A 12,303-nucleotide genomic window follows, 5' to 3' on the forward strand; every position below is an offset into this window, starting at 1 on the left:
ATTTTGGTTACATCAGGTATTTTTATATATTTTATTTCATTTAACCTCATACCTATGAGATATTATTCACTCAGAAATGTTTTTGTTCAGTTACTGGGAAATGGAGTGCATACCTTCTTTTTTTTTCATGTGTGGGTGTGTGTCACAGTGTATGTGTGGAAGCAGCCAGAGGATGACACTGTGGGATCAGTTTTCTCATTGTGGGTTCCAAGAATGAACCCAGGGAACCCTTGCACAGCAGATGCCCAGCCACCCTGCTCCCCCCACACTCACATACACACACACACTCCTTTTTCAAAGGAGCAGAAACTTTTGTAACATACTTCCTGTTGGGAAACCGAGGTAGAGAGAAGTTGCTCAAAGTTACATAACTAATTAAATGGAATTAGGATTTGAAACCATACAATCTGGCTCCAAAGCCTGTTAAAAACAGGTAGAACCCTTTGTGGTTTATGTGAACTCTTTGCCAAGTGAAAAAAAAAAAATCACTTCATTTATATAAGAAGTGGAAAGTAGGTAATAATAATGCATTAGGAAATTAAGGGATATTTCTATGAACAGTACTTTTTTTTTTTTTTTTTTTTTTTTTTTTTTTAAAGACAGGGATTCTCTGTGTAGCTTTGGAGCCTGTCTTGGAACTCACTCTGTAGCCCAGGCTGGCCTCGAACTCACAGAGATCCACCTGGCTCTGCCTCCCCAGTGCTGGGATTAAAGGTGTGAGCCGCCACCACCGCCCAGCGAACTGTACTTCTTAACATTTACCAGGGTAACCTGTTTTCTTCTTTGTGATCTTTTGTATTTCTGAAATAATAATGTATGCTTCAGAGCATTGGCTATGATGCTGTTGTAAGAAATCTTTTGAAATTGAATTTGGGTGTTCCCTTTCCTTCTCCATTTGTACCTTCCCAACGAATAAACCAAGAGGGAGGAGGGAAGGAGAGACGAACACACTGTCTCACTTTTAAAAAAGAAAGGGTGGAACCTACTATTCCTAACCCTCCTCTGCAAAATCATCTAAGTGTTGGTCTGTGTGGACATTTTGTAATGTCATTATTGCTAATTATGTGAAACTGGAGAACAGGAGAAAACAATTTAAAGATTGCAATGTAAATAAAAACTTCCTGAGTTTAAGCCAGGTATGGTGACATAGCCCTGTCTGTAATCCCAGCACTCAGAAGGCAGAGGCAGTTAAATCTGTGAGTTCAAGACCAGACTGATCTACATAGTACGTTCCAGGCCAGCCAGGGCTACATGTGAGACCCTGACTCAAAAAGAACAACAACAAAAAGTGTGTATAGAAACACTTTCATTACTGGTTGTAACATTTCATTCTGGTTCTGTGTTACTATGATACACAGTTTTAAACCCTCCCTCCTTCATCTCTCTCTAACATCTCTGTGAAGGTATTTGGTAACCTTGGGCTGCATTAAACCACTTTGTGACCTTTTGACTGTCATGGACTCCAAAATAGTTCAAGTGGCTTTGAATGGACTTGAAAACATTTTACGTCTTGGAGAACAAGAGTCTAAGCAGAGTGGAGTGGGTGTCAATCCCTACTGTGCGCTCATTGAAGAAGCTTATGGTAAGTAGGCAGGTGAAAGTCAATTATAGTTTATTCTTAACTATCTGCCCTAAGTGGCTATCCCCCTTCTGCACCTCCACCCTCCCCCATTCTATATGGCTTTTTTTTCCATTATAAAAGCAGTATAATATTTGAAAAATATTTGAAAATAGTTACCCATACCTTGTATTGTAGAATTCTTCTTCATTTACTTTTTACTGTTTAACTTCCCGTATCTACCTTCCTTTTTATATTTCCCTTTTGTACAAGTACTTTACATTGATTTAAGTAATGTGTGTTGTACATTTCTCCATGATTGCATAGATGTATAAGGTATTGAATAGATGCGTAAGTGTAGTTTAAGCAATATTTTAGTAGTTTTAGTTACATACTTGTAATTAGCCATTAGTTTCCAAATTATTTAGTGCTTTAAAAAAGCCAAAGCAATCATCTTTCTGCTTGTAAATTTACTTCTTCTATTTATTGGTAGCAGTTTTTGTCTTGGTTTGGGTTTTTTTTTTTTTTTTTTGGATACCAGCTGTCAACTGTGTAGCTGAGACAGGCCTAGAACTCACTGTGTAGCCCAGGCTGGCCTTCATCTCAGTTTCCTGGGAGTTGTGATTAGAAGCATTGACTGTCATATTCAGCTGAATCAGTATGTCCAGATAAATTTTCAGGAATGCAAATGCTGAATCAATGGCACACATTGTTTATTTTTTCATTTTGTTTACCTAAGGGCTTTTAATTGACAGTGTCAATTATGTGTGTATGAAAGGACCTCTATAACTTGGTATTTCCTTTCATTGGCTTGTGTAAAGTGATGTCAATAAATTGCTTTTATGTTAATTTCTTGGTTTATGTTGTATAGAAAGTGCCATTTCTGAGCTAGACAGATGGCTCAATGGTTAATAGCACTGGCTGCTCTTCCAGAATTGAAGTGGTTCAATTCCCAGCACCCGTATAGCAGCTCACAACTCTGTGACTCAGGTTCCAGTGGATCTAACTCCCTCACATAGACATAGACATACATGCTGGCACATAAAGTAAGAATAAATTATTAAAAAAGAAAGTGCTGTTTCTCTTGTATTAGTGTATTTCCTAATCACAGTTGACTATTTATTGTACTTTATTTAGTTCTGTACTTTACTGTTTTCACAGTGGTGTTTTTTTAGCTTGTTATTGTGTGTACAAGCTGGGGTCCATTGGCTTGTGTGCCATGGCATTTTTGTGGAGGTTAGAGGACAACTTCATGGGTTGAATTCAGGTCATCAGGCTTGATTTTTAAAAGATTTATTAATAGGAATATTCACCGTTCTCTAGTAAGTGCCATTTTTTTTTTTTGTACACTGATTTAAGCTTTTACTTGGAATTCTTAAACAAAGCCTGAGATATATTACTGTTATTTCAAAATATAGACGATATCACTGAGTTCTGCTTATTGGTTTGCTGCCATGGCTTGCTCAGCCTGTTTCTTATACATTTCAGGGTCACCTGCCCAGGGGTGGTACCACCCACAGTGGATGGGCCCTCCCACATCAATCCCTAATTAAGAAAATGCTCGCAGGTCTCCACAGCCTGATGTCATGGAGGCATTTTCTCAGTTGTGGGTCTTTCCTCTCAGATAGGTTGTGTCGTGGTGACACAATCCAGCCAGCACACTGCGCTAGCATAGGACCCAGATTCTGTTCCAGTAACCACACGGGGCAGGTCACCATCTCCTGTAACCTCAGTCAGGTGACCTGAAGATCCAGTCCTCCTTAGGTTCTTGCATGCATGTGATGCACAGAAAGTCAAGCTTGCTCACACACATATACAGAAATAAAAAAATTAAGTTAAAAAACCAGTATTTTCTTATTAACAGTCTTTTTAATCCCACATTATACTGGAGTTTGGGGTGTTCTGTGCTTGTATGTAGAGATGGTGACTGCTTTGCTTATTCCTTACCCTACATTTTAAACATTTAGACATGTTGTTATTATTAGGGTGGTTTGTGGACATGAGTTCATAGTGCACATGTGAGTATCTTCTGATAGCTTTGTGGAGTCACTTTTTGCTTCCATTTCCCAGGGGCTACAGGATTCTAACCCATGCTGCCAGGTGTGAATGGCAAGCACCTTTACCTGCTGAGTCATCTGCTTGGCCCAAAGTCATTTGTCTTTGAATGGAAAATATTCTAGCGTCACTCAGATCTGTGTAGAATTTTTTTTTTTCTGAAAGCAATAAAATAGGATGCTACACGGTTCTTTCATCCTTTCAAAATGAAGTTTTTTCTCACGCTTCTTCTAGATTGTACTTTTAGGACATTCTGTAACAGCCATATATGGTATTTCGTTGTGAAGTGTCATGGATTCTAATATAGGTTTGCATGAATTTCATACCCAAACCCTCTGGTTCGATGTGTTTTAGTTTATGCATTTGTTTCGTTTCTCTTTCTGTTCATTATTTAGCATAGTTGTTCTGGAAGGGGTCTGTGGAGTTACTCTAGACTTTTATAACTCAAGTGCAGATAATCGAACTTAGTCAAGAGCACAGCAGGCTGGCTGGTGCTTGTAACCTTCCTCCTCAATGTGTGTCTTTTATCACATTGTACTTCCCTGCACTTTTACCCCCAGTGCTTGTTTGTTTGTTTATTTATTTATTTATTATTTATTTATTCTTTAGAAAGACAGGATTTCATGAGCCTGAGCTGTCCTGGAACTCTTTGTGTCGTCAAGGATGATCTTAAACTTCTGATCCTGTTGCCTATACCGCCCAGTGCTAGGTTACAGGCATGTACCACCTGCCTGCTTTTATGCACTAAGGGTGTTTGAATCTAGGGTTTCCTGTGTGGTAGTCAAGCATTCTTACCAAATGAGCTACATCTCTAGTTCTCTGTACTCGTCATTCTTAAAGAATAAGGCATAAGTGTGAACTCACTGATTTGTGCAAAAAATAAATTTAAAAAATCTCTTAATCTTAGTGGAGTGAATGAATGCTGTTGATTTGTTATTTTCATATAATATATACTGAAACCCTAATAATAATTTGTTTCTTGTATGTATTCTTTCTATGATAGGCTTGGATAAAATTGAGTTTCTGCAAAGTCATGAAAATCAGGAAATTTATCAAAAAGCTTTTGATCTGATTGAACACTATTTTGGTGTAGAAGATGATGATCCCAGCATTGTACCACAGGTGGATGAAAACCAGCAACAGTTTGTATTTCAGCAGCAGGAGGCACCAATGGAAGGATTTCACCTCTAACAGGTGGTAGTGACAATGACTGACTGAAATGTCTGGCTTCTGATATCTCTTCCACATTACCAGGGTTGGTAGAAATGTTTTTATATAATACGGAAAAGAAAAAATGGATGCACTTTTCAAAAGCAAAAATGAAACAAAAGCTTTTATTTGGATGCACCCTTTCTTTATAGATTTCTGTTTGTTGTTTTGATTGTTCATTTCAATGTAGCTGTGTTTGTCTTGTGTTGTTTGGAGTTTTATATCTCTTTGTGAATATACATTATGCAATTATTTCACTCAAGCTTGAAAAGGAGGGCTTGGTATTATATAATGGTTCTGAACTTTTCAAGTATTCTTGAAAACTGCCCAGCAGCAGTGTTGTGAATACTGATAATGGAATTTTGGCAGGAAGTCTGGCAATGTCCAGGCTTTGAAATCTACCTCTGTCTTGAAGCAAACATCAAAATAAAAGGAAGCTTCAGGAGCATGAAGTCATATAAGAGCTGAATTAGAATGTAATAATCTCTACTTTAGATTATAAATCACTGTGCTGTAGGTTATACTTCAAACGGTTGCAACAGAAAACTTGCAAAATTTATTTATAAAATGGAAGAAATAGTGTACTGATGGTTAAAATGTGGCAGTTATGAAGAGAGAAGCTGTTCATTTGATCACACTATATACCTATAAAACACTTAAATATTTGTCTTGTTCACATAAAATACTATTATTCTAGTATATTTTATATATTATCCAGATATGCTATCCTTTTAGAAATAATGTTTATTTTCACTCCTCATTTTAAAGAGGATCATGACAGAGAGGTGATCATGAAACTAAAGTAGCTACATACCTAAAACTAATTATTTTCTCTGAGTTTTCAGAAGATCTTGAAACATTTTATTCTCTTATAGCTATGAACTTGAGTACTTAAATGACAAAAGTTTCATGAAGAAATCACCTTGTCATGTACTAAATTTTGTTAAATGCATTTTAATGTTTCTACTAAATGAGTGATACTAATGAAAACTGCTAAGGATTATTTAATGTGTAGAAGTCCATATTAGGAATATTTCCTTTTGGTAATACACAGCAAGTCATACTGCTATTTATTATGAACTATATGATAGGTGACCTTTGTATCAGATTGGTCAGTCTAATTTGTGTTTTATGAGTTAATAGCAAAAAGTCTCTTGAAATATGAAAGTCTAAAAGGTTTTGATAGAAAATTTATATTTATTTACACATGTATGTGTTATCCCCATAGAACTGTGCTAGGTAGAATTTTCTAAGCAGATGTGTGATTATCAAATTCAGTCTTTTGATTTATAGTTATATGTAGGTTATGGATATATCCAATTACATACTTAAGAATACTTATGTAAAACCTAATTTATAACTCTTTTAAGATGGGAACTAAAACAATTTTGATATGATTCATAGTCTACTCTGTAAAGAAAGATTTCATTTATGATAGCATTTGTAATGTTTCTGCTGGAAATCAGAGGCATGTGACCTAAGGAATGTGTATATAGGAGTACTTTTAAATAGTAGGACACTTTGTAAATTGTATATCATGAACCTAAGCTTGTGGCAAGACACTAAAAGCCTACAACCATAAAATGTAGGTTTAAATGGTTTCCATAGTGCTGATTGCATCTGTCAGTCCTTCTGTAACATTAAGTAGAGGATTGTGTCTGCCCTTTTTATTGTAATGGAAGTTAAAGAGTTAAGTATAAAAGGTTTTCCTTTTACATATGTACATTCAAAGAAACAGGGTAGTGATAGAAAGATTACCAAGTTGGTGGGTGCATTTATCAAATAAACACTGTCTTATGGTGCCAATGTTTCTAAGTATAAGATGACAGGGTATTCGATTCTTTGTAATCAGTTAGTTGAACTTGTTGATGCAGCATACTTCAAACCTAGCCAGCTGTGCCTGCTTTGAGGACCCAGTAGTCACTATAACAAATCTCTTAGGCCAATCTTCCAAAAAGTAGTTCTTATAGAAGAAATTGTGTGTGTGTACATGTACACATACATATATATATATATATATACTATATATATATGTATATAAATTATTTGCAGACACATAGAATGAATGACCTATCATAGGAGATTTTAGAAAGTACCAGTGGGACAAATGTTGTTTTTCTAAGCACAGAACTTGATCATATTTTGAATATTTAAATATACATTTAATTTCTTGGATCTGTATCTTGTGTAATTTGATTAGATTTGCATGTGAAGGGCACTTGGTCCCACTTTAAGGTTTAGTTCCTTTTTGTTGAACCAAGAATAAAAGATAGCTTTGTAAGTGTGCCATTTAAAATGCCCCAAAATTTGTTTTCATCATCATAATACTGTCCCTTGTGACACAACTTAATTGGATGCTGTTCTGAGATTTATGACACACACATATGATAGATACTGTGCCAAAAAAAGGTAAAATGTGTTTTAGGGAATGTATTCGACATTAATGCAGATACCAAGAAAAATAGTTGAGTCTGTTTAATTAAATTGGCCCATTTAATTAAATTTAATTGAACTTGAATTTCTACTGGTTGAACTATGCAATCATGCTCACTTGTTTTATAAACACTTGATACACTGGCCTAGGTTCTTACTGTTTGTTTGTTTAGTTTTTGAATGGTTATTCTAACCTCATTTTTAGTGTTCTTAGTTTTTAATGTCATTTGTCACTTACTGGTAGCACTGAAACAGGGTATTTTTTGTTTTGCTTTTTGTTTTTAAAGTAAATCTCCTGGCACAGAAATAGCTTCTCATTTGGTTCCTGAAACCTGTTTGCAGCTAAGATTGACTCACTGGGTGAAGAACTAAAGAATTTATTACCTCTGCTTTTATAGTTTTTCTTCTTTATAAAGGAGTATTATGGAAAAAGTAAATGTAAAAATGTGTGGATTTTTGTTAGTGTTCTAAATTCAGTAACCTACTGGTTGCTTATTGTGATACTGTGAAATAAAATGAACTCGTATTCATTTCAGTACATAGCACTGCTGTTGTCTGAAATGTGACATGCTGTTAGGAGCCAGTATAGTAAGGCCCTAAAAGGCTGTTGTCTCCTGATTGGAAAGTGAGATGAGATGAGGGATTCTCACTTAACTAAACAAACAAACAAACAAACATTTGAGCATTATGCAATATTATGAAATGTTACACTCTACTAAACACAATAAAATACTGTTTTGCAGTTGCATTTATTATGTGTGTTTATTTTCATTATTATTGCTAAGATTGTATATTCTCAATGGAATAAAAACAGATGCAACAGAATAAAACAAGAATCATAAAGAATAGTTAATTCAAAACTAGGTAGAAAAAAGAGAAGAAAGGGGACCCCCCCCCCAAAAAAAAATAGAGCAAATAGCAGGATGCTAGCTGTCAAATCAGTTACATCAGCAGTCACAGTGATTTTTTAATGAGGTGAAGGTGTTTAAGTGGTGCCTCATAAGCACAGTAGGTCGCTGGACTAGACGCTTTTCTACTGCCGTGATAAAGCACTGTGGTCCAGTCAACTCACAGAAGGAAGACTCACACTTCCATGGGGTCGGAGTGCTCAGTAGCAGTCTTTTGAAGCCTCAGAGTTCACCCCTAGTGACATACTTCCTCCAGCAAGGCCATACCTCTTGTACTTCCCAAACAACCACCAACTTGGGACCAAGGACCAAGTATTTCAATGCCAGAATTACAGTGGACATCTTTTTTTTTGGGGGGGGGGGTTATCACTTTTGTTATATAGTTTTAATCAGTGTCACAAGCCAACTGTTATGCTAGAATAAATTTAGATCTATAGAATAAACAACACCAAAACGTAGAGATAAGATTGACATGAATAAGAGGACATCTTATTTATACTACCACAGTAGTGTGTATCTCACAAAGACTATTGAAAATAGAGAAATTGTCAGGCAAAGTGGACAAGTCCCATGTGGTAGTTTTTTTTGTTTAAAAGTTGCACACTTTTCTCCAGACTGGCCTTACTAATTTTACTCCCATCGGTAGTATGCACAGGCTCTCTTTTGCACATCCTAACCAGCATTTATTATTTTGTTTTCTGTTTGGTAACAGCCATTCCAATGAAGGAGATGGTATTTCCTTTTGTTTTGACCGGTGTATGTGTGACGGCTAATGGAGTTGAGCCCTTCTGGTACATATCCCAGAGCAGTGAAATCACGATAGTAAAGATGACTGCCCCTGGAGTTACTACAGCACTGGTTCTTAACAGCCGCCACGCCACACAGCCTGCAATGAAGTTACATGGGCAAAAGAAATCCAATTGTTTTTTACAAGCTTGTTTAAACTTTGTAGGGGCAGTGCTGGTCTGAGCATCTGCCATAGCCTGTGAATTATAAGGTGACTGACTCAGCCACAGGTGAGTCCTAGGGATTGGTTTCTCTTGTCCTTCAGGGGTTATTTTGATGGCCTTGGGTAGTCATTACACCTGCTCAACTTGGCTGAAGACAAGAGGAACCGTTGAGTCTGAAGCCCTATCCCCTTATGCCTGCCTACTGTGCTCTGTCATGAGCTCTGCCTGTCTTGACTTTTTAGCTCAGATTTCAGGGGTTTCCTGTCCTGCTGGCCATCTTTAAACTCTCTAGGAAGGGAAATGGGGTAGTCTTAGGTCCCTTTCGTTTTACAAATGACTGTCCACGGCATTTACTGTCTGTCCACATTTTTCTCTGGTGTTTTAGGCAGGGGTGCACATTGAGTCCTCGATCCTCCATCTTGGCAGGAAGCAGGAAGTGCACTAGTCCACCATATTCTCTTAACAGTCTGGGAGGTAGGCTTCTGCCTCACTTGCCATTTCTAATACTTTTTTCTTGCATCTTGTTTTCTTTTATCTCATTTACTCTCAGATAATTTGGTTACATTGATTTGTGTGCCTTCATTTATTTAAGTTTATGCCTTTACTTTTTTAGTTTCTGGGTTTTTTGGGGAGTGTTTTTTTTTTTTGGTTTGGGTTTTTTGTTTCTTGTATTTTTTTTTTCCTATACTGCCCCCTCAAGCATATTTATTAAGACATTCTATATTTTTTCTAAGAAAGTTGTTTGTAAAGCTAAAAGAAACATGATTAAAAGGTAAATGCTAAATAAAGAACATGTGAGGACGAGGTACATAATTTTTAAGAAGTTTGAAGACTATTGACACTTTTTCCTTATTTATTTATTTATTTATTTATTTATTTATTTATTTATTTATTTATTTATTTATTTATTTTTTGAAATAGGGTTTCTCTGTGTAGTCCTAACTGTTCTAGAACTCACTCTGTAGACCAGGCTAGCCTCAGACTCAGAGATCCACCTGCCTCTGCCTCTCCTGATTACTGGGATTAAAGGTGTGCACCACCACTGCCTGGCTCCTTTTCTGTTTTTAAAATTGCTTTTCTGATTACTATTTGAATACTTCATCAATGAAATAAACTCTGGAATAATTCTTAGACTTTTCGGATCTGTTACTTAATTGCCAACTAGTGAAAGCATAACTAAAGGGACTCTTCAGGTACCGAATACTAGAGACCTTGGGTTGAGAATTAGTATGCGGGGGTTTTTGTTTCTTGGTTTGGAGACAAGGTCTCACAGTATAGCCCAGACTAGCTTTGACTTCATGGGAATACTACCTCAGTCACCACGGTGCATGGGTTACATGCACGGGGTACCATTGATTGATGAAAGTTAGCAAAAAAAGGAGCAATGTAAGTATACACTTTGTGCATGAACATCATAATGTAATGGTAAGAGTCCACACATCAAACACATACTATATGATCCCATCTCTACTTGTTCAAAACCAGGTAAAACTAATCAACAATGAAATGTAGAACGATGGTCACCTTTTAGGTGTTCTGAGTTGAGAGAGAGTAGAGTTCTGAAGTTCTGTTGATGAATTATTTTGAGCAGTGAGCCTACCAGTGCTGTAGTCCATGGAATTTGGATCTGGAAACCTGACTGGGGCAGCAAGGGAAGGAAGAAAGGACAGGCACATTGCAGAAAAGCTGGGGTCAGGTGTAGTGGGTAGCTGTTCCAGCTTTGACCTCGAAACACTGCCCCTAGTGTGGCAGCAAGTAACTGCCACACCTGCCTATGACGTGCCCCTGGGGTGTGGCCAAGAGGAGACCCCTTAAGATGCGAGATGCATATGTGTTCACTCTCTTAGCTCCTCGTGGTCCTGGAGGCTGGATTTACAGACCAAGTCAGAGTTCCCCAGAGAACTACATTGGACTGTACCTCATCTCTCCCGGATCCTGTAATTGACCCCTTATTGGTTGTAAGTTACCCTTGAAATAAAACTTTTAATTACCAGATAAACTACACGGAGTTGCCTCGTTAATTATAGCAATTGCTAGGTGCAGTGTGCACACTGGTGCAATGGCACTACCACCACCACCACACCCTGTTGGTTAGGTACAGCAGAGGGAGAGGTTAGCTAGTCTCCATGGGGGGTGTCCGTTGGCAAGCTGTCTCGGACTGTGAACATCTGGAGAAGGAAGCTGCAGTTGCTGGTGTTTGTACACACTGATCAGTCCTCTGTAAACACTGGCACTTGGATCAGAGGAAGATGCTTTTCCCAACTTCAAGCCCAGCCCATATGGAGAACAGCTTTGCTAATTTCCCATGGGTCCAAGGGCTTGGATCTTCCTCATGGCTGTTTCCATGTCAACAAACACTCAGGACTTCACTCACTTGGGGCTTCCTTTTGAAGGACATCCCCCCCAACAGTAGGGGCTTCCTCCTGGACCCCCGACTTGGCACAAACAACACCCAAAGACCAGTGTTCACAGAGAGATCCTTTATTGAGTGGGAAAGAAAAGTAAAGTGGCTGCTTTCTGACTCAGGCAGAAAAACAGCAGCAAATGATCTTGCAGGTGTGATTTTTAAGAGGTGGAAAGAGGGAGGTCTGTGTTAGAATGGGCTAGGATGCGGTGGTAAAGGAGATAGAGGACTAGAGAGAAGGGGAAGGGGGCAAGGGAAAAGGGGAAGGGATATTTGTCCCAGAGGGACAAAACTGCCTCTGGATAGAGGGGCACAGATGTGGCACATAGGCAAATGAAGGTTTATGAAGGTAAAGGGGGAAACTTGTGTTAGGACGAGGTGTTTAATTTTGATTGAACAAGTTAATTAGGTGAACCAAAGGGGGCTTCTGATTGCTGGACCCTGGTAGTCAGCCTCAGGAGCAGGAAGTGGCCGAATAAGGGAACAGACCGTGGCAGCTAGCTTTAGGAATGCAATCTAGTGGTTTTGAGCAAGGCACAGGGAAAGGAGGAGAAGGAAAAGGCCTGCCAGAGCCACGTGCTCGAGCGGGCTAGGGTCCCTTCGCCTTCTGTGTGCTGTGTGAAAATCTACCAAGATAGTTATACTTTTGTGCACTCTTTTTTAATGGGTGTTAGTAAATGTTCACTAAAACATTAAAAAGGTCTTAATGTTTTTGTTACCCAAATAAAACCAGAGCAAATATTGTATCAATCTTTTATTGTTTCTAATAATAGTAATGGGGCCCGA

General features: G+C 38.0%; 1 protein-coding gene across 10 annotated transcripts in view; it reads left to right on the forward strand.

The window, feature by feature from the left end:
• Positions 1 to 7,932, forward strand: part of Kpna5 (karyopherin subunit alpha 5) — a 70,626-nt gene extending 62,694 nt beyond the window's left edge. For all 10 annotated transcript variants that reach the window (XM_059272559.1, XM_059272562.1, XM_059272564.1 and 7 more), the window contains 2 exons: positions 1,404 to 1,582; positions 4,617 to 7,932. In XM_059272559.1, the coding sequence (XP_059128542.1) occupies positions 1,404 to 1,582; positions 4,617 to 4,804 (367 nt within the window). In that variant the 3' untranslated portion in view covers positions 4,805 to 7,932. The remainder of the gene's footprint in view (positions 1 to 1,403; positions 1,583 to 4,616) is intronic.
• The last annotated feature ends 4,371 nt before the right edge of the window (positions 7,933 to 12,303 follow it).

This window comes from Peromyscus eremicus, chromosome 8b (genome assembly GCF_949786415.1).
Source record: "Peromyscus eremicus chromosome 8b, PerEre_H2_v1, whole genome shotgun sequence".
In the NCBI taxonomy this organism is placed as follows: Eukaryota; Metazoa; Chordata; class Mammalia; order Rodentia; family Cricetidae; genus Peromyscus; species Peromyscus eremicus.